Source organism: Neofelis nebulosa, chromosome 9 (assembly GCF_028018385.1).
Source record: "Neofelis nebulosa isolate mNeoNeb1 chromosome 9, mNeoNeb1.pri, whole genome shotgun sequence".
Lineage (NCBI taxonomy): Eukaryota > Metazoa > Chordata > Mammalia > Carnivora > Felidae > Neofelis > Neofelis nebulosa.
In genome coordinates, this window is record NC_080790.1 from 116,224,893 (window position 1) to 116,248,311 (window position 23,419).

Here is a 23,419-nt window from a genome sequence, read left to right on the forward strand (position 1 = left end):
AGCTGCCAGCACAGAGCCCAATGCGGGGCTCGAACTCACGGACCGCGAGATCATGACCAGAGCCAAAGTCAGACACTTAATCAGCTGAGCCACCCAGGCGCCCCCAAGCATTTGGGATCTTGTGATATGAACGAAAGTTTCTTGATGTTGTTTATTATGTTACAGCTGATAGATGTGTTAAAAATATCACCCCCCCCAAAAATATCACCCAAGTGATATACCTTACCATTTGGGTAGGACTCATCTGCAGCATACAGCTACCCTTGCTAACTTTTGTATTTTCTTTTGTTTGTTTTTAATTTTAATTTTTTAATGTTTGTTTATTTTTGAGAGAGAGAGAGACAGAGCACAAGCAGGGGAGGGGCAGAGAGAGAGGGAGACACAGAATACCAAGCAGGCTCCACTCTGTCAGCACAGAGCCCCATGCAGAGCTCGAACTCACAAACTGTGAGATCATGACCTGAGCTGCAGTCGGACCCTTAACCTACTGAGCCACTAGGCGCCCCTGTTTTTGTTTTTTAATGAAAATATGTCCTGAGGCCTTACTATAGAGTATGAACATTGGGATGATTGAGTATGTATATCCATGGTTTTGTCAGTTATGTAGTTACCTTCTAAAATTTTCGTGGCAAAGATTTGTTTTGTACCTGTGATCAGTATTGTGACTCAGGTTCTTTGTTTTTGTTTTGGGTTTTTTTTGGAGGGAGGGGTGTTTTATTTTAATCCAGAGGAACCAGAGGTGTTAGCCTATGTTTTAAAACTCACATTTGATAGTGGTACAAACAGCTGTCACACTGAATAATTGTCAAGTCATTATGAGGGTTTCTGTTGCTCACTAATCTAGGTATAAATCTGGATTTTTAACCACATGTGATGGGTAAAAATTAGTTCTTGGGAGAGTTTATGCTGTGTAGGCCATCTGTTCCTACAGATGAACAGAATGAAATGTTAGCCTTAAAATCTGCAAGCCAGTGAACTAAGATGTGTGATAAGGTGGGCTGAGTGAAGTTTCTAGAGAAGACACTTGAAACTTGGCGTCTGTGTGCGGATGACCATGGATTTGGTTGCAAAAGGAGTAGTGTATGTGGCTAATACCCTTTATTTGATGGACAGGAGTCTTTGTTTTTAGCTGATTCTCCATGGTGGCCATCAACCTGTTTTATCATCTAACACAGTATGATTTGATTGTTTTTTTATAAGATTCAGGTAAATTTTCCCTTTTCTGTGTGCCTCCACTCCCAGTCTACTTGAGGTCCTCTCCTTTAATTCTTATCACCTAGCTATATCATTAACTCCTTTGAGGGTTGGAATTGTAGCTTCATCTTTGCATTACATGCACTTAGTACAGTGCTTGGGTCATGTTAGTCTTTCAGTGATGATTGATAAAATGAATCATCATTGCAACTTCTTGCTTTAGGAATGACAACAACTTATTTTTTCCACATTCCCTTTCAGTTTTGGCTATGAATATACTTTTTACGTGTTATTTCCATGAATTTTTTATCTCTTGTGCCTCCTGTCAAGGCGTTTTCTATGTTGCCGTTTATTTATCTGTCATGATTTCAGTGAAGAAATAGACCCAGACTGTGCATTGTTTTCGTCATGTAACATTTGTAATTAGATTACAATTTTTTTGTAATTTGTAATTATAATTAGATTGTTGATTAATTAGATTGTATTGCCATTTACCAATCCTCTATATATGTAAGAGCACTGTTGCATGTATTTGAGCAATCTGTTGTTTCAGTTTAGCCATTACTGTAAAATAGTCACAAGATAATGGGCCTGTTCCCAGGGCCACAGCCCAAGCCCCTTATCTTTGTTTGGTCTCCTTTTCTTTGGAGAGAGTAACCCGTATGGTTTTGTAGTTTAACGTTCTTCAACTAATTGGGGAGATCCAATTATTTCTCTGAACCAGTATTTTGATCTAATGTTTGATTAGGTTTTAGAGAGTATCTTCTTTATTTCTGAGTTATGTGTACGTGAAAAGTCTTAGTATTTTATTTTAAGTAAATTGTATTTAGTAAATATTTTTAGATCACCTTGTTTCTGAAAAAGATAAAATCACACACGCTTGACAATGTGTTATTTGTTGAATTAAAATAATAAATCCTAGAGGGATGTTGGTTAAATATATTTCAGTCCTAAGTCACCTTGTTTGGATTCAGGTGGTAACCAAGTCTCTGCTAGCAGTGTATTTAGAAACCATTTCATCAGATGTATTTTTCTGCAGGGAGTTCTGTTGTAGTATGCATTCATTTTCAGTACTAGCACACTCAGAGGACAACTGTCTCAAGGTGATAGGAGCACTTTCTTGTACCCCCTCTTGTACCAACTGTATCATGCATTTAATCATTGTGGACTTGCTCTCTATATTCCTTCTTGATTGTGTGCTCTTATCTTTATCATTAGGTTTAAGTGACATTTTAGGTTTAGATTTTTTCCTCAGCCCATTAGGTAAACTCTAGCCAACTTCTACAGCTGGCTTCCAGGTAGGTGTAATAGAAGTAATAATAAGAATAATAGTAGATGATGGTGGTGATGGTATGTTTTGTAAGTGGTTTGCAGTTTAGAACAGGATTATTAACCTTATTTCCTGATGACAAAACAGGTTGGACAGAGAGGCCCGCTTAACTGCCTATTTTACTTAGATGTGAACCACTGTTTTAGATGTACTTATTTGTTTAAGCATTTACTGGGTACCCCCCACAAAAAAAAAAAAAGGTAGCCTTTAAACTCACAATGAGATTTTGACAGGTTAACTGACATGCCTTTGGTCATACAACCAAGTTACTGGGATTGTATCCTAGGACAGTTGGGTTAACTAAGCATGTTTTTACCTATTTATGCCTCTCAGGAGGAGTAGGACTGGGGTCTAGGGCTTCTGACTCTCAAATTTTGGTTTTTCTGTCATGCTTCCTATTTCAAATAATTTGTCCCATTGTTCCTGACCCTAACTGCTTGTCAAAATTTTGGATTCAAAAATGAAGTCATGGTAACTAGATCATATTGCTTCTGTGTGAAGAAAGACTTCACATGTTAGGAATGCTTGGCAGCCCAGAGGATGTCTTATAATTCTCCTGTAGAAAAGGAAGTTTAGTGAGAGAGCAAATGAGAATATTTTATAAGCAGTGTTCCAAAAGGATTCGAGGAAATTGGTATTTACCCATTACTCCCACATGTCCTCAATTCCATTTTTGTGTTCCTTTCCATACTCTGACTACATGTATTTGTTTTTTTTTAAATAAATAATTGTAATTGTACTGTACATATAATTTTTGTAGGAGGCTTACCCACACAGTTTTGTATTGTATGCATTTCCCCAAGTGTTGAATGATTTTCATAATTATAATTTTTAATGCTTTCACAGTTCACATTGACATGCGGTTCCGCCATTTAATTAACCATTTCTCTGTGGTTTAAATTGCTTTTTCCCTTGAGTTATTTTCTAAGGACATATTCCCAGGAGTGAGGTCACATAGTCAAAGTGTATGAAACATTTTTCTGGCTGAGAAATCATTTTTTAACCACACTAATTGAATGTCGGTACTTTAACATACATTTATTTCTGCGCTTTTCCTTCCTAGTACATTAGTAATCGGATACTGTAACTAATGGAAGGTAACAGGCATATAGATAAAGCCTTACAGTTTGAACTGGAAATACATCATAATTTTCTCCCAAAATTCACTATCCCATTTCGTTATGCTTTGCCAGAGTGATGGAGGACTGGCTGAGGAAATGTGGAGAAATTGCTATTAAAACCTTGGCCATGGTAAATTGAAAGTAAACTTCAGGAGAAAAGCTTAGCTGTAGAAGAAAAGCATGATTACTCTTTGTGGTTGGCTATTGAAATAAGAGTTTAATCCTTTTGTCCTTTGCACACCAGTCTCTATTTGATATGTGATATTTGCCCACTCCCCTAAAAATGTAGCTAATTAATGGGTATGGTACTTTATGTTGTAATTCTGTCAATACTGCAATTAATTATTATCATTTTTCACTTATTTTAAAAATGAGTAAATGAAGGTTCCTGTTAATGTTCGTTCTTTATTTACTCAAAACAGTGGTATTTGCTCATCCTATCTTCTATGAAAGTTTTCTTTTCTTCTATGAAAGTTTTAAGCAGAGATGGGATTCATGAAAACCATTTATATTCTGTAATAGATTCTTGCATTGAGTTTGAGTTCAAAATAGATAAAATCTTGAGATCCTTCACAGTCAAGAGTTTCTAAGTAATCAAAAGTACTTTGTGGAGCCTAGAGGGCCAAGGGGACTCATAATCAGGAAGTAAAGATAGAAAGGCAGCTCTGAATCAGGATAAAGTCCTGTGATCCTATAGAGGTATGTATTTTGACTATTAATTTTTTTTCCTTAGAAGATTCATGATTAGGGCACAGAAATTCAAGATTATTCTAGTTTGAAGCTGGAAACTGGATTGCTAGCTTTCTCAAAGTACATAGGAGAGTTTACCAAGAATTGTCTTTACCCAGATCTAAACTTCTCTACTTAAATGTAATATTCTTTGCCTTTGCTGATTGAAATTACTTTTAATTACATTCCCTTAGATAAGTATGGAAAACATTTTGGATGTTTCCAAGACCAAAGTTTAAATCATTTTACATGTACTTCGTTTTAACTTGTTATGTCTGGGCTGTTTTGGCATTTAAAGCCATTAATCTTAACTCACAATTTCTGTCCCAAGACAAATGAGAGGCAGATGCTCACATCTGGACCATTTGTTCCAAACATTGTTTCATTCACATAGTTTAAATTGCAGTAGAAATTTTGATAGTGATGAAATCAGGAATTTAGAGTGAATCATTGGGTCTTTCCTTTGAATGGGGAAGATTGTAACTTCCAACTTAATATAGACCTATAGACTTAAATATTTTTTGTGGATATTATAATTTACAATATGCATTGTTAGTCTGTTTTAGCCTTCTTAAAGTGTTATTTAAAATGATAAACTTTTAGGGGCTCCTGGGTGGCTCAGTCAGTTAAGCGTCAGGCTCTTGATTTCAGCTCAGGTCATGATCTCATGGTCTGTGGGATCGAGACCCACATCGGAGCGTGCTTGGGATTTCCTCTCCTCTCTGTGCCTGCTTGCATGCGCATATGCATGTGCTCTCTCTCAAAAATAAATAACATTAAAAAAATTAAAATGATAAACTTTTAGAGGGAAAAGTGAACACTTGAAGTATTGTCTGTAATTAGAATAGAAAGTTAGGTGTAAATAAATAAATGTATATATATTTAAACCCAAAAAGTACCATTGCTATTCAGCTCACTGTATTTCTTTCTTGCCCTTTCATTTCTGGCCAGTTTGAAAGATTTAAACTGCATTATCGTTTCTTTTATTCCTTGGTTTGTTATAAAGAACAATACTGTATGTAAGAGTAACACAGCATAATCAAACAAGATGATCCCATAATGCAGGGATAGTTCAACATTTAAGGACCCAAAAGGAGAAATAAACTATCATTTTAATAAATAGATCCCTTCTCCTTATAGAAAAGCTTTCAGTTTAATCAAAACTGAAGACCTGGGGCGCCTGGGTGGCGCAGTCGGTTAAGCGTCCGACTTCAGCCAGGTCACGATCTCGCGGTCCGTGAGTTCGAGCCCCGCGTCAGGCTCTGGGCTGATGGCTCGGAGCCTGGAGCCTGTTTCCGATTCTGTGTCTCCCTCTCTCTCTGCCCCTCCCCCGTTCATGCTCTGTCTCTCTCTGTCCCAAAAATAAATAAAAAACGTTGAAAAAAAATTTAAAAAAAAAAAACAAAAACTGAAGACCTATTTTTAGTAAAAACAAGTAAAAGGCCCCAAGTTTTTGGTAGATGGAAACTTCAAGGATATAAATGCAAAACATACTCTTTAAATTAGAGCTCACACTTAAAGATGGTGAAAGGCAGTAGAGTTTGGTTTGGGCTGTGGGAGATGCACAAATGAGAGAACCCGACCTACAGTTTGGGGGTTGGAAGTCCAGCCAGGCACAAAGAACACAAGGAGGCTGTGGTGACACCTCCCCTGGTCTTTATCTGATGTGGGCATAAAGACCACATCAGATCGCTTCTCCCAGATTCATTGTAATAAAGCATCTCAGCAACATATGCATCTTACATTCCTCAAAGATTGAGGTCAATAAAATGATTAGTTAATTGAGTTCTCTTTATATTTACCTTACTTTCTGGAAAGGAAGAATAAAGCAAAACTATCCTGCCCTTAATTGCTCAACCTTAATTGTGTGAGGTCATCATTGTCCAAATTTCCCTTGAAAATGACAAAAAGATGAATTTGTTTCTGTGGCTTGGGGTCTCTGCTAGGTTGTTCTATTTTTATTTAATTTGATTGTCAACAGCAACCCTGGCAGCTAGACAGTATTGACTGCATGTTATAAGCAAGAAAACAGACTTTGAGAAGGAACTATTCCTGCTATCAAAGAGCTAGACAAGGGGCACCTGAGTGGCTCAGTTGGTAAAGTGTCCAACTTCAGCTCAGGTCATGATCTCACGGTTGTCTCCCTCTCTATCTGCCGCTCCCCTGCTCGCTCACTTGCTCTCTCACTCACTCTCCAAAAAAAATTAAAAAATAAACATTAAAAAAAAAAAGAAGCTAGACAAGTAGCAGAGCCTCAATTTGAATCCTGATCATCTGCCTGAATCTAGAGACCATGTATTTTTTTATCAGTATATCATATTCCTCTAAAAGAGCTGTCCAAGAAAATATAATGCAGTCCACAAATAGGGGCCACATATGTAAATTTTCTAGTAGCTTTATTTAGAAAAACAGATGAAATTAATAATATAGGTCTAAAATATTTCAACAGGGGTGCTGGGTGGCTCAGTCTATTGAGTGTCCAGCTTCGGCTCAGGCTATGATCTCACTATTGGTGGGTTCGAGTCCCGTGTTGGGTTCTGTGCTGACAGCTGGGAGCCTGGAACTTGCTACGGATTCTGTGTCTCCCTCTCTCTCTGCCCCTCCCCTGCTCATGCTCGCTCGCTCGCTCTCTCTCTCTCTCTCTCAAAAATAAACATTAAATTTTTTAAAAATATTTCAACATATAATCAGTATTAAAACCTGAGATATTTTACATTCCTTTTCTTTAGTACTAAATGTTGAAACTTGCTGTTATTGTACTCAGTATATTTCAATCTAGACTAGCCACATTTCAAGTGTTCATTAGCCATTTATGGGTAATGGCTACCATATTGAGCAATGCAGCTCTATATTGTGAAATCCTCTGCAAAAATCTATACCTTGAAAACGTGAATTTGTGTAATATTATAGAAAGAATCTTTCATTACACATGGATTTGCCAGAAACTTTTTCTGAATAACCAGAATTTGGAGGATATTTGTTGACATGACTCGAGGACATCTACTCATATACTCAAAAATGTCTATAATCCCGTTGTCCTGTCAGAGAACTTCCAGAAAGTAGTTAAAAGAAACCATCAAACCTTTAACTAGTTTTTGTTATTTTTTTAAAGTACTTGTTTCCCAGAAAGGGGGTTTAATAAATAAACTGTTAGAAACCAGGTTGAATCAAATACATAGAATTTCCCCCCCTTCTTGACATCCTGTGGCTGTAGGTGCCACAGGAATATATAGTTTGGTGGTTTTGCACAACCATTTGCTTTTGATTACTCATGATGAGATAGTTTTCTTCAAATATTTGACAATGTTAAGACCCCTGGAAACAGAACTATTAGTGACCATTGCCCAGAACTACTTCTTGGCTGTCTAGCAGTGGCATGTGCTATTTTTGTAATAAGGCAAAGTGCTCAGTGCCCAGAGTTCCTTAACAGAAGCTGGTATCAGCCATTCAGGGAGGTTGTCCAGACCTTCCCATTTTGGAAGACAGCTTGATCTTTGGTCTCTGATATACTCCTGGCTCCGCAGTTCTGTTTTTTGTTTGTTTGTTTATTCTTGAGAGAGAAGACAGAGCGTGAGCAGGGGAGATGCATAGAGAGAGGGAGACACAAAATCTGAAGCAGGCTCCAGGCTCCAAGCTGTCAGCACAGAGCCTGACACGGGGCTCGAACTCATGAACCACAAGATCATGACCTGATCCAAAGTCAAACGCTCAACCGACTGAACCATGCAGGCGCCCCACTGCAGTTCTGTTTGTATGGTTATCCACCCTAAGGCCGAAATTGACAGGCTTCATCATCATACTTCAGACTGGAAAAACATTTGAATCAGCTCTTCAAATATTAAAGGGATATGGATCCAATTTGGAACCCTAGCACTGGCAAGCTGTTTATAAAGTTTGAGGAATAACTGTACAGAAAATAAAAACATTTGTACATCCAAGTTAATGGAGCATGGTCCTGTGATTTAGAAAAATAATTTTTTTTACGTATTTTGAGAGAGAGAAAGTACGAGCAGGGGAGGGGCAGACAGAGAGGAGAGGGAGAATCCCAAGCAGATTCCACACTGCCGGTGCAGAGCCCAACACAAGGCTCTAACTCACAAACCATGAGATCATGACTTGAGCTGAAGTCAGACACTTACCTGACTGAGCCACCCAGGCGCCCCAGAAAAAGTTTTTTTAAGTTACAGTTAACTTGGTGGTTACCTTACTAATATTTGAAAGATAGGGCTGGGTACATATGCCTTTGCATTGGACAAACGTTTTTACTTACTAGAATATAATTAAAATAGTGAAAGTTAATAGCCTTTACAATTTAATATTTTCTTTTTTTTTTTTTTTTTTTTAACATTTTTTATTTTATTTTTGGGACAGAGAGAGACAGAGCATGAGCGGGGGAGGGGCAGAGAGAGAGGGAGACACAGAATCGGAAACAGGCTCCAGGCTCCGAGCCATCAGCCCAGAGCCTGACGCGGGGCTCGAACTCACGGACCGCGAGATCGTGACCTGGCTGAAGTCGGACGCTTAACCGACTGCGCCACCCAGGCGCCCCCAATTTAATATTTTCAATCTGAAAGGATAACAGCCACACGCGCGCGTGCGCGCGCACACACATACACACACACACACACACACAGGGGAGGATGGGTATTGAGGTAAATTTAACATCTTTGGGATGTAAAAGGCTATTGAGAGAGTTCATATGAACAAAAGATTTGAAGTCTGGGAGGATATTCCCCAGCAGTTTAAAAACAGATATTCAACTTCTCTATCATTAATAGAATTAATTGCTTATGATTTATATAACATTATACTGCCTTCATTTATGTGTAATAATGCTTTAGTAGTATGTATATTTTTGAGGGGTGATTTTTAAGTGGTACTGATGGAATCATATAATTTTATCTTCATACTTAGTCTCCCTATTGTTGAGTAAAACTATATGAAATTTTAAGATAAATGGAATAGTTTGTGCTCTAGAATTAGAGTAAGCATAACTTGCTTATACTTGTGCTATTAATACTGACATCATGCTTCAACAGAACTAATAGCATAATTACCTCTTATGGATTCCCCCCCTTCTCTCTGTTCAACCAACAATTGTTATGAAACCACTATTCTTGAGCTTGTAATATCCTAGGCATGGTGACAGACGATGAAAATAAGGACCAACAGATTGGAACAAAAGTATTGGGGAAGATTTAAGTGTAACTAGAGAAAAGAGATGGAAGAAGTTCTAGGAAATAGAGATGGTATGACCAGAGAACGACCATGACCTAATAGGAGACCAACCTAATTGGGATGTAGAACTGTTCATGAAAATGGATGTGGGCAAGTATTGGAGTTTAGTGACTGGGAACCATGAAGGCCAGTCTAAGGAACAAAAGATACAGAGATTCTTGAAGAAATGGCTGCTGGTAGGAGAGTGCATAATAGTCTGAAACCCAGAGAGAGTCTAGTTAGAGGTAAAAGGGACTAATCTAAGGCAGTGGTTCTGAGAAAAGAGAGAGGTTGAGAATGAAAATGTAGAAGTGACAAGTCTGTACTGACTCAATGGAAATAGGGAGGTGTGAGAGAGAAGAGAATTCAAGTCTAGCCAAACTTGAATGTGCTACTTTGGATCATTGTGATTCAGTACTGCCTATTCTAAGCACTGAGGGTATTGTAAAGAAATAGATGGGGCATTTATTTCCCCCAAAATGGGCATGAGTCAAGCAAACAAATGCTTGATTGGTACAATGATAATAAATGTAATGAAGAGAATAAACAAGGACATGGGATGGTCTGGTAGGGAGAATGGAAAGCAGCTTCAGATAGGGAAGCTCTCCCTGAGAAAAGTGACATTAGTTTTGACTTCTGAGTGATAAGGAGTCAGCCGTGTAACAACTTGGGGGAAGCCAATTCTAGGCCAGAGGGATAGCCTGAGTTAAGTCACTGGAGACAGATGCATCAGTAGATGGAACCAGAGAGACCAGCTGTGTGAGAAATTTTTATCAATTTTCCTGCTCTCTGGAAAAACAAGTAAGACAGATTTTTATTTAACCAGGACTGCAGTTAGCTTATCCTTTGACTGTCTCAGATCTCTGAGTTATCTGATTTGGACTATATGTGTTTGGCCAGAATAATAATGTTTCACAATGTTCAGAGGTCAATACTCAGTAGATTTAGATTGTGGTAGGGGTAACCTCCACGGGAAGGTGAGATGCAAATCAAATGTAGTTTTAAGTCCTTTCTGTTCATGTGAGAAATATTAACTTGGTGGAGACTTGAAACAGATGGTGTGCAGTTAGAGTAGATAACTGTATTATTCCAAATAAACCATTGCTGAAGCTGGGAAGCAGAAATCCATATTTCACTTTTTCCTATTGACATTATCAAGTCAGCTGTGTTGCTGCTGCGTTTAACTTGCATTAAAAGCTTATCAACAGGGTTTGATGTTGGCAGGCAATTCCAACATATCTTTAAATATTAAAGTTATTAGCTTCAGAGGAGACCTGTTAGTTACTTTCAATATATAGTTACATAATGATTGTTAATACATTACTGATGGATAGCTGTCTAGTAGTATCTTGTACTTAGTGTAACAGCACTTTCTCAGTGGTTACTGTATGGCCTTTCCTAATCTCTTTCCTCTCGGTTACAGAGAAGGAAAGCAGGAGTGTGGAGTGACTTGCCCAAGATCCCACAGCTGATTAATTGTGAGAACAATCAGGATTCAAAGTCCTATCTCCCAGTTGTAGTCTAGCCTTCTTTCTTCTCCATCAGAGGCGTCAGGAAAGCAATTGTGGCCAATACTGAACTCATCATCTCTCCTCTCCAATGTACTGTCCCTCTTGTGGCCTCTGTCTTGGTCACTTGTCTTATCTTCCACATCTAATGAGTCAACAAATCCTATTTATTGTAACTCTAAATATCTTTGAAATCCAATCCCATTTCCCCATTCCTGTTGCTACTCCAATCTCAGGCCATAATCATCTCTCATTATAACAGCCGTGTAAGTGGGCTCTTCTGGCATTATGATCTTACTATTTTTCCTATTGCAACCAGTGATTTTTCTTTTCTTGTGAAATAGTTCAAGCTTACAAAGTAAGAAAAAAGCACAGCATAAAAAACACTCATGTAACCACTCTTAACTTTATCATATTTTACTGATTTGTCTTACTTAGGTTTTGCTTCCAGTATTTCAAAGAATTAAGCCATTAGGAGATGCCTGGGTGGTTCAGTTGGTTGAGCATACACCTCTTGATTTTGGCTCAGGTCGTTATCTCAAGGTCATAAGATTGAATCCCCTTTGGGATCTGTGCTCAGTGTAGAACCTGCTTGAGATTCTCTTTCTCTTTCTCTGTCCTCCCCCCACTTGCACACACTTTCTCTCTCTCTCTTCAAAAAAATAAATAAACCATTGGAACTACAGTTTGTACCACCTGATTCGTGCCCTTTTCTTCCCTTTGCAGTAGTCATCATCCTGGATTTGATGTTTTATTTTTATTTTTTTGTATTTCCCCTGCCCCGGGGATCATGACCTGAGCTTAAATTGGTATCTAGAGTCAGCAGCTCAGCCAACTGAGCCACCCAGGCACCTCTTAAATTTGATGTTTATTATTCCCTTGTTTTAAAAAAGATTTTACTATGTATATGTATGTAAATGTACCATATGTAGATTGATCTATTACCATATGTAAATTTTTATGGTTTTAGGCTTTTATTAAATTAAAAAAAATTTTTTAATGCTTTATTTATTTTTGAGAGTGAGAGAGAGACAGAGTGTGAGTGGGGAGGGGCAGAGAGAGGGGGAGACACAGAATCTGAAGCAGGCTCCAGCCTCTGAGCTGTCAGCACAGAGCCCGACATGGGGCTCAAACCCATGAACTGTGAGATCATGACCTGAGCCGAAGTTTGACACCCAACCCGACGAGCCACCCAGGCGCCCCGAGGCTTTTATTAAAGTATTCCTCTATCCGTATTTTTCTTGCAGTCTGTTCTTTTTACTCAATAATACTACATTGTTTGGGGATTTATCCTTTTAATACATAAGATCTAGTTCACTTATTCAGTAGTACTATTTCGTTTGCGAATATGCCTCAGTTTTGTAGCTGGACATTTAACATGTTCACTTTTGTACCTAGATTTTAGTGTTTGCTCATCACGTTACACCAAAAATCTTACATGTAATTAGAAGTGCATTGAATTTATACATTAAAATGAAGAGAAAATAATGGGGACAAGTCTTGCCATCCATAAGCATGATAGATGTAACTATGAAGAAGATAAGTTGACTGAAAAGACATAAAAGGATATTTAAGGGGCCCCTGGGTGGCTCAGTTGGTTAAGCATCTGACTCTTGATTTCGGATCAGGTCATGATCTCACAGTTCATGGGTTTGAGCCCATTGTGGGGGCTCTGCACTGACAGTGTGGGGTTGGCCTGGGATTTTCTCTCTCTCTCTCTTTCTCTCTTTACCCCTTCCTGTGCACGTCCACATGCACTCTCTCTCCAAATAAACTTAAAGAGAAAAAAGTCTCCTTCTTAAAAAGAATAAAGGGCTTATGTATTTTGTGTTAGGCTTATTTCTACATTGTTTATAATTTTTATTGTAATTCATATCTTTTTGAAATTAGTGTTTGTTTGCCAGCATATAGGAATGCAATTCATTTTTAAAATATTGGACTTCTATCTAACAATCTTGCTGAACCTGCATAATCTAATAATTGGATGGTTAGATTCTCATGGTTTTCCTTATAGAAGGTCATCTAGTGTGTATAAAATGACAGTTCCATTTCTTCCTTTCCTATACGTATTATTTCTTCTTAACTGTTCTGCTGCTGTGGCTTGACTGGTGAAAAATGTTGAATAGAAGCATTGATTTATCTTCTTTCTGAGCTGAAAGACATTGCTTTTAATGTTTCATCAATAAGTATGACATTTTATAAGGGTTTTTGGAAGAGAACCTTTGTCAAGTTAAGGAACTGATGTTCTGTTTCTAGTTTTGTTCGTATTGAGTGGAAATTGGGTCTTATCAAATGCTTTTTCTGTAATTATTGACGTGATTTTAAGGTGTTTCTTTTAATCTGTTAATATGGTGAATTTTTCTGTATTAAAAAAATTTTTTTTAATGTTTATTTAATTTTGAGAGAGAGACACACACAGAGCATGATCAGGGGAGGGGCAGAGACAGGGAGACACAGAATCTGAAGCAGGCTCCAGGCTCTGAGCTGTGAGCACAGAGCCCGACGCGGGGTTTGAATTCATGGACTGGGAGTTATGACCTGAGCTGAAGTCAGACACTTAACTGACTGAGCCACCCAGGCACCCCTCTGTATTTTTTTTTAACTTTTTTAAAGTTTATTTATATGGAGAGAGAGAGTGCACATGAAGGGCGGAGAGAGAGAAACCAAAGCAGACTCACACTGTGACATTGTGGAGTCTGATGTGGGGCTTGAACTCATGAACCATGAGATAGATTATGACCTGAGCTGAAATTGAGTCAGTCACTTAACTGACTGAGCCACTAAGGCACCCCTGTGTTTTTTTTTAATGTTTATTTTTGAAGGAGAGAGAGAGAGAGAGACAGACAGACAGACAGACCAAGCCTATCCTCCAACCTATCAGCACAGAGCCCGATACGGGGCTTGAACTCATGAACCATGAGATCATGACCTGAGCCACCCAGGTGCCCCTTACTGTATTTTAAATATATAAAATTATGCTTGCATTCTTGGATAAACTCAACTTGACTGTGATTATAGAAAAATACACTTCCGTATTTGGTTTGCTAACTTTTACTCACCTTTATTGTGGTATAATTTAGATACAATTAGCATATTACAGTCAGAATATAAAATATTTCCATCACCATAAAAAGATTTATCAGGGGGGTGCCTGGGTAGCTCTGTTGGTTATGCGTCCATGCCTTAATTCCGGCTCATGTCATGAACTTACCATTCGTGATATGGAGCCCCCAGTCAGGCTCTGCGCTAGAGCCTGCTTGGGATTCATTCTCCCTCTGTGCCCTGACCCGAGTGTGTTCTCTCTCTCTCAAAATAAATGCAAATTTTAAAAAATTAAAGAGAGGATGTATCTCGCCCCCCTAATGTGCCTCGTTGTAGTCTGTTTCTTTCCATCAGTCCCAGACAGCCGCTTGGCTGCTTTTTGTCCCTAATTTTGTCTTGTCACAAAGTTTTATATAAAGAGGGTAATATGGTGTGTAGTTGTGTTGTGTGTCTGGCATCTTTCACTTAGTCAAATGCTCTTGACATTCATCTATATTGTTGGATATGTGTATCCGTAGTGTTCCTTTCTGTTGCAGTATTATAATTTGTGTTTCTTTGATGACTGGTATGCTGAGCATCTTTTCACTCCCTTATCAGCCATTTGTAGATTTTCTTTTGGGAATTGTCTCTTTAAATCTCTTCTGTTCATTCTGAGTTGCTTGTTATTATCAAGTTATTAGGGTTATTTGTATAGTCTTCATGTCTCTGTGTCTGGGATCAGAGGGCACTTATAGAAGATAGAGAAAGGAGAGATGACTAGGGGAAAAATTAGCATCCTCATGAAGCAAGTGATCCTTCACAGTTAGGTAGTCATCTTTGAGGTTCTTCTCTTAGTATAGGTCTGTCTGTTTTTGGAAGAACATCAGATAACTAGCATCATTTTTGTAACTCCTCAGCTAGCTCTGACTTCAGTTGTTAGTATTCTGTCTTCAAATAATGTTTTCTTTAAAAAATAATTTTCCCTGTTTTTAAATAAACTTTTGTATGTTATTTTTCTTGGAGGTCAGTACGTAAATTGTCTTTATATCCAGTCTTAAGAGAATAAAAAATGTTATTCAAATGAACCACTTCAGTGGAAGCTGCAAAATAGATTTTACACGCATAGAAATAAACTAAGAATTAGAAATTTAATTTGTCAGTTCTTTAATCAGCCTTTGCAGAGGTCAGTAAACTATGGCCACTGGTATTTTTGTAAATAAAGTTTTATTGGAGCACAGCCACACCTGTTCCTTTTTGCATTGTCTAGAGTGTGCTGTAACAGCAAAGTTGAATAGTTGTGACACACCATATATCGTCCACAAAGCCAGAAATATTTACTGTCTTGGCCTTTGCAGAAAAAATTTACTGATCCCTGAACTATAAGAATGTATTCGATAAATTAACTTTATGTATTTAAAAATGTGGAATGGAAAAAAAATATTTTCCAATCTATTTTTAGTATACAGTAAAGTATTAATTTTGTTTTAATGGATCTCTCTGTCTTCAAGATCCCTTGTAAAGCATCATTTGGTCATTTCTTACTTGAGTCCTTATGCCTCAATTTTTGTTGAATGATAAATTATCTGTCATTGTAAACAGTTATTCCTGGCTGTCTCTGCATGTGAAGCCTGCATGTTATTAGAAAGTTGGATGTGTTGTCAGGTTCATGGCAGAGCTACATGGAAGAGAAATGTTCATCCTTAAGCAGGTGCTATGAGCACAATCAATTTAGCCAGCCTTACAAGCCTACAAGTGCAACAGTAATTTCGATGTTCTTTCCTCTAACTTTAGCAGATTAGAATTGTCAATCTTGGAAATGTTTCTCATCTGACAGTTACGCATTCAGAATATTTCCCTATTTTTGGCAGTGGTTAAAGAGAGACTGTAGACAAGGACATCTTTTTTTTCTGATGTTTTCCTTGGTTCTGATCCCAACTTTAGGGGCACTATTTAAACCATATCTTTCATGATTTTGTCCTTATGTGCTACCTGGCAAGCTCATGTAGCCTTCCCACTGAACTACTTATTGCTCTGTAAAGACGTCCTTGGCCTTCACACATGGTAATGTTTCTACTTTTTATTTTCTTAGTACTTTGCAAACGTTTCAATATATATGTTTACCTTAATCAAGGCCCTATCTTCTATTGTCTCTTTCCCAAAGCCTGGCAAATACAGGATAGTCAGTAGCATGGGATCTAGAGAGCCTCAAAATTCAGCTACAAATGATAACACATAATCCAATTATTTCTCAATAGAGGATTGTTTAAATGAACTGTGGTACTTCCACACAGTGGACTATCACGCATCTGTTAGCAACAAAAGGTTGTGGAATTAAGCATTGCAGTACATATTTTGAAATTGTAAAACAAAGCAAAAGAAAAACAAAAAAACCAAGGAGCAGTACAGTTTGTGGTATAGATCCGTTGCCTACTAGTCTACTGCTGTGCAACAAACCACACTAAAACCTAGTGGTCTAAAACAGTGTTGATTTTTTTGCTCATGACTGTGAGTCAGGCAGTTGTTCTGCTTTTGGTTGTTCTTACTTATTCGTATGTCTGCAGTCAGCTAGCTGCAGACCAGACTCCCTAGGATAGGCTCTCACGTGTTTGGGGTCAACTGGCCTTAACTCGGACAACTCATCTCTGTTCCATGTGGTGTCATCCTACAGCAGAGGAGTCTGGGTTTGCCTTCATGGCTGGGTCAGGATTCCAAGAGAGGCTCAGAACTGGCACTCTGTCACTTCTATCGCATTGTGTTGGTCAAAGCAAGTCAGAGGCTCTAGCCAGATTCTGGGAATAGGGAAATAGATCCCACTTCTGGATACATTGCAAATGGGGTGGATGCAGAGAGGCCATTACTGGGGACATACAATTTAACATCATTGTGCTTTCTTTTTTATAAACAGGGGTGGGATAGGAATTTATATTCGTGTTTACTCATCTGTGCATGGAAAAAGAATGGAAGGATACACAAAAAATTAATTAAAATGGTTACGTATGGGGGCTCCTGGGTGGCTCAGTCATTTGGGCATCCGACTTCGGCTCGGGTCATGATCCCGCAGTTCGTGGGTTCGAGCCCCGTGTCGGGCTCTGTGCTGACAGCTCAGAACCTGGAGCCTGCTTCAGATACTCTCTCCTTCCCCTCCAAAATAAATAAACATTAAAAAAAATTTTTTTTGACGAAAATAAAATGGTTACCTTTGAGGTGGGGTAGGTAGGGACAGGAGCAACAGGTATTTCTTTTTATATCATGCTGATTTCTGAACCACATAAATATATAGAAAAGAAAATTAGGTGGTTTTGCCTCTGCCCCCAAAGATTTAGAGGTTTAAAAGGTTTAAACCTTCCCATAGTTTCTTAGTAAGGAGTCTTTTTTTTTTTTTTTTTTTAAAGAAATAGAATGACTTCCTTGGTCAACATGTTTGGAGTGACCAGTATTCCTGTTCTATTGATCTGAAAGATCTATATTCACCTCATTTTTCTCAGTGATGATAATCAGGAGCACTTGACCATATCTTCTACCCAAAACTCAGCATACATAAACATCTCAATGGCCAAATAAAATTATTTATTTTAATAGATTTGTAATCTAATTCAAGTAAGTATGTACTGTATGGCCATTATTATATATGTTATGGTACCCCTCACAGAACCTTGTTTTTGATGTGTTATCCTAGGAACACATGAGGAAAATCATTACCACACAAAACTAGTAAGTGATAAAGCATTTTTCACATCAAGTTCACCTTCTTTTACCTAAACATACTTTTTCCTTGTAGCCCTGGGAGTTTCTCTTCTTTCCAGTAGTCTAGGAAGTCCTTCTCATGACATAATTGCATTTTTCTTATCTCATATTTACACCTCTTCTATTTCTTTTTCTGTTTTCTGCTTCAAAGTAATTTTTTAGAACTTTTTAAAAGCAGTTTAGGGGCACCTGGGTGGCTCAGACGGTTAAGCCTCTCCAACTGTTGATTTTGGCTCAGATCATGATTTCACGTTTCAGGGGTTCGAGGCCCTGCATCAGGCTCCTCGCTGATGGTGCAGAACGTCCTTAAGATTCTCTCTCTGCCCCTACCCGGCTTGCGCTGTCTCACAATAAGTAAATAAACTTAAAAAAAAAAAAAGTAAAAGCAGTTTATAATGCTTTGTAAATACTTTTGTTTATGGGCAGTTTAACATACAGGATTCTTCTCAAGTAATATTTACCTGGCATGTTTGTGTTTATGTTTTGTATTACTTCTCTTATAGAAGTGTTCTGCTCTTTAGTTTCATGTCTGATTCTTCAAATTCCTGTGTGAGGAACAAAAGCTCTGCTGTCACACAGAGAACTGTTCATTACTGTGTTCTCTCTCATCAGTTTTCTGTTTTCATGACATCCACATCATATTGCACGATGGAGAACTAAAATCATCATTCAGACACACTTTTTCATGTTTGCTCTTCTTTTAGTTCCACTAGAGATATTGGAAATGCATGTGGTCATGCATTATTATTATTATTTTTTTAATGTTTCATTTTGAGAGAGAACACATGTGCCTGCTCGAGCAGGGGTGGGGCAGAGAGAGAGGGAGGCAGAGGATCCGAAGCAGGCTTCAGGCTCTGCACTGACAGCAGAGAGCCTGATTTAGGGCTCGAACCCACAAACTGCGGGATCATGATCTGAGCTGAAGTCAGATACTTAACCGACTGAGCCACCCAGGCGCCCCTCGAGTTTTTTTTTTTTTTTTTTTTTTTTTTTTTTTTTTTTTTTCCCGACGTTTTTTTTATTTATTTTTGGGACAGAGAGAGACATAGCATGAATGGGGGAGGGGCAGAGAGAGAGGGAGACACCGAATCGGAAACAGGCTCCAGGCTCCGAGCCATCAGGCCAGAGCCTGACGCGGGGCTCGAACTCACGGACCGCGAGATCGTGACCTGGCTGAAGTCGGACGCTTAACCGACTGCGCCACCCAGGCGCCCCTCGAGTTTTATTTTTTAAGCCATATATACCTAAGTCTTCAAAATAACCAAAGCACAGACTCAGAGTGACTAAATCAGTTACGCTGAATCTTAAAATCTATGTTTAAAAAAAAAAAAAAAATCTATGTTTAGAATCAAGTTGAACCTTTATGACAAAAGTAAGGGTTATTTTGATTTTCTTGGACTGAAGACTTTATTTCTTTTTGGTATTCCAAGCAGTGGTGTTTATGGGTTCAGAGTGCCACTTGAGAGGAATTTCTTCTCTTTGCACTGTATCTAAGGTTCTCTGGCATTGAAAAGATCTCAAGATATGGTTGGTTTTTTCAAAGAATTCAGCTAGAATATAAAACATGAGTATCTGTTCCAAAAAAAATTCAGAAATGAAGTCACTGTAACAGTGATGACATAAAGGCATGGCACAGCCAACAATCAGAGGGTTAAAATGCCTACTTTGGAATGTACCCCTTATCCACCATTTGAGCAGCTGCTGTATTGTCATGTTGTAAACCACTTGGATAGATCTCACACCATGAAGTGCCTTCATGCCACCCAGCCTCCAATAAAAATACCCCCTTACATGGTACTTGGTGCTTTTGCAGCTGTTAATTCTTGAATCATTCCATGTAATCTCGCTGAGGTTAGATGGATTAGCTGTTGATAGTGTACCCATTTTCTATGGAAATATTAACTCGGTCATGGTCACATAGCTAGTTAGGTGGTATATCCAGAACTTGACACTAGGCTTCCTGTTTCCTAATCATCATTTCTGTTTACTGAGTACCTTCTCCAGCCAGCACTAGTTGAGGCATTGTTTTTTACCCTCACCTGTTTCCTACCAGGTAGGTCTTATTACCTCTTACTTTACATTTGTTAGAAATGACCCAGAAAGGGGGCCGCCTGGGTGGCGCAGTCGGTTAAGCGTCCGACTTCAGCCAGGTCACGATCTCGCGGTCCGTGAGTTCGAGCCCCGCATCAGGCTCCGGGCCGATGGCTCGGAGCCTGGAGCCTGTTTCCGATTCTGTGTCTCCCTCTCTCTCTGCCCCTCCCCCGTTCATGCTCTGTCTCTCTCTGTCCCAAAAATAAATTAAAAAAGTTGAAAAAAAAAAAAAAAAAAAAAAAAGAAATGACCCAGAAAGGTGAAATGATTTAATAAAAGTAATGTAGGTTCTAACAGAATGAGAATTCACATGAAATTTCTCAGCCTCCATACCCCATGTTTTTTCTACTAGTCGATGTTATTGAAACATGAGCTACAACACTAGTGTTGCAGATTTATGAGTAGTGATGTGATCAAGAGATGTGGGTAGTTTTAATCTGTAAACGGTACACTGCGAGGTGGGTTTTGCCCAGTATCTAAGCTTTCACTTGGTGTATAATTCAGTGTTCTGCAGTTGGGCTCCTCTCAGTTTTTCATTCTGCCAAGTGCTGAATGTTAAAACACATCTTGCTGTTACGTCCTCCTCGGGCCTTTGGCGCCCTTGCTGTAAAGGCAGGTGGTCTGAAGAAAGGCTCCCTCTAGGTTGTTGCACACTATACACAACACATTATAGTGCGAGACAACTGTCAGTTCCTTCCTTCCCCTCTCCCCCCACCCTCCAGAAAGCTGGGCCCCAGATGGGAGAGCTGGAAACATGTCAACCATTCTCTGAAGGGCATTGAGAAAAATACTGTCAAGAAGAAAAAGGCAAACGCAACAGCTCATTAGTCCACTAATCAGACAGGACGACCATCAATTTCACAAAGAAAATGTCCTGGACAGAGAGATGGGAAGAGCTGGCAGAGTGTTGCCCACATGGCTCTCAGAGAGCCGCACATTTTTGTCAGGGGTTTTGTAACTTGAGGACATTACTTGATAGACTTTATGTATTCATTAGATCTCTTTCCAAAATATGACCAATGCAAACGGAAGCATAAAAATAATATTTGGTGATATTTTCCTCATTAAAAGATGCTCATAAATGTGCAGAGATGGGCTTTTTTGCCAGTGTCATGAATGTATTGTGTCTACAGCTATGATCTCACAGAAAGAAATCTTTGGTTTAACAGTCTCATTTGAACCTTTGGTGTATCCGTGTCTTGTTCTTTAAATTGAATTCAACAGTTATTGGAGAATAAATACATGGCACTTACATGAAAAGCCTGGAGTTACCGAGAGGAACACAGTTCAGTTTAAAGATGATTATGGTGACCCTGGTCCTATTATTAACCAAGTATGTAACATGTTCTTTTTAATGGGGGAAAGTAACTGAAGCTGTTTGAGAATATTGCTCCAGTCCTGTTGATACTAGTCCAGACCTATTTCTGATGTCATTAAGTTTAATCTGTCAAATTTCTTTTTCTGGAATTTGTCGTTCCCTACCGTTATCAAACAGCTGCTTATGAATTGTCCCCATGGTGAACTAGCCTGTACTTTGTTTAGATTCAGCTCTACTTTTCATCTTTTTAAATACTGTACATCATAAATGACATTTGCATGATTGATGTCAGGGATGTTGACTCCACCTCTTTTTTCCTGCTTATCCCTAATTAATATATATAAAAATTTAGTACTTTGTCATTTGTGGTAATTTATATACAACTGATTATGATTCTGTTTCCCTGCCATGCAATTGATGCCTACTGGTCTAGACAGCCCCACGTTAGCTTTTTTCCTCCTATTATTTGATGAATTTATAAAAAAGAAGTCAAAAAACAGTGCATTTGAGATAAGCTGAATATGCAACCTGGTTTCTTCCTTTCTCAGCCACTATCTTCACTGTTAACTTTCAGGTCATGTTACCCTTTGACCTTGCTGGCTTGTTTTAGTTTCCTATGATTGCCATAACAGAGGTCACAAATTGGGTGGCTTAAGACAACAATAATCTCTCACTGTTCTGGGGGCTAGAAGTCCAAAATCAAGGTGTAAGCAGGGTTGGTTCTTTCTTGGGACTTCTGAGGAAGAATCTAGTCCATACCTGTCTCCCAGCTTCTGCTGGTTGCTGACAGTCCTTGGCATTCCTTGGCATATGGATGCATCACTCCCGTCTCTGCCATCATGGTCACGTTGCCCTTGCATTGTGCAACTACGTCCGTCTTCATGTAGTCTTCCCTCTGTGTATGTGCCCCTTCAGCTCTTCTTAGGAGGGTATCATTCATGATGGGTTTAGAGCCCCCCTCAATAATCCAGGATGATCTCCTTCCAAGATCCTTACCTACATCTTCCAAAACCCTTTTTCCAAATGAGCATATATTCACAGTTCAAGGTAGTCAGAGGTACAGTCGTCCTGCTCCCCCAGCCTTTAACCACAGGAGATACATTCTAAGACCCCAATGGATACCTGGAACTGCAGATAGTACCAAATCCTAAATACATATTATGTGTTTTCCTATACATATACCTGTAATAAAACTTAATTTATAAGTTAAGCACAGTAAGAGATTAACAATAAATGAAAATAAAATAGAACAATTATAACAATATACTATAAGTTATGTGACTGTGGTTTCCCCCTGTCTCTCCCCCTCTATCAGAATATCTTATTGTACCGCACTTACCCTTCTTTTTGTGATGATGTGAGACAACAAAATGCCTGCATGATGAGGCGAATGACCCAGGCATGATGACCTTATGTTAGGCTATTCTTGCCCTTCTGACTCTCTGTCCATCAGGGCGATCATGTGTTTCCAGACCATGGTTGGCCACAGGTAACTGAAACTGTGGAAAGTGAAACTGGCTGAAAGGGAACTACTGTACATACCTTTTGAGGGCCTTCCATACAGCCTACTCAGATAAGCATCTTCTTAATTTCTCAGTCCTCTAGGAAAATATACTGGTATTCATATTTCATATTTCAAATTACTGTTACGATTTTTATTACCTTGTGGACAACTCTGACCTCCATTCCTTTTATTCTCTTTAGTTGGTGCTGAGAAAAGAGTGCCAGCAATGCCTGGATCGCCTGTGGAAGTGAAGATACAGTCAAGATCCTCACCTCCCACCATGCCACCCCTCCCACCAATAAATCCAGGGGGACCCAGGCCAGTGTCATTTACTCCAACAGCATGTGAGACCTCTTAATTTATTTGGGTTTGTGGTTCAGGGTGACGTTTAGATCTAAGTGACTGGCTGCTATGAAGCCTTCCGCATATGCTATTCAACATTTTCAAAATAGCTGTAAGGTATTTTATATCTACACACACACATATGTACATATACATGTTACACACACACATGGTTATTTCTTTTATAAATTGCTTTTGCCCTCTGAGAATAGTACTTAGCTAATTTAGGCATTTGAAAATTTAGTGGTATAGATACTTTGTTTTCATACTCTGGCTTTTAAGTAGCTATTTTAATTTCTT

At 38.7% G+C, this 23,419-nt stretch overlaps 1 protein-coding gene across 4 annotated transcripts in view; it reads left to right on the forward strand.

Moving 5' to 3' along the window:
- The window catches only part of CBFA2T2 (CBFA2/RUNX1 partner transcriptional co-repressor 2), a 146,233-nt gene that overhangs the window by 79,377 nt on the left and 43,437 nt on the right, over positions 1-23,419 (forward strand). For all 4 annotated transcript variants that reach the window (XM_058685319.1, XM_058685321.1, XM_058685318.1 and 1 more), the window contains one exon: positions 22,978-23,121. In XM_058685319.1, the coding sequence (XP_058541302.1) occupies positions 22,978-23,121 (144 nt within the window). The remainder of the gene's footprint in view (positions 1-22,977; positions 23,122-23,419) is intronic.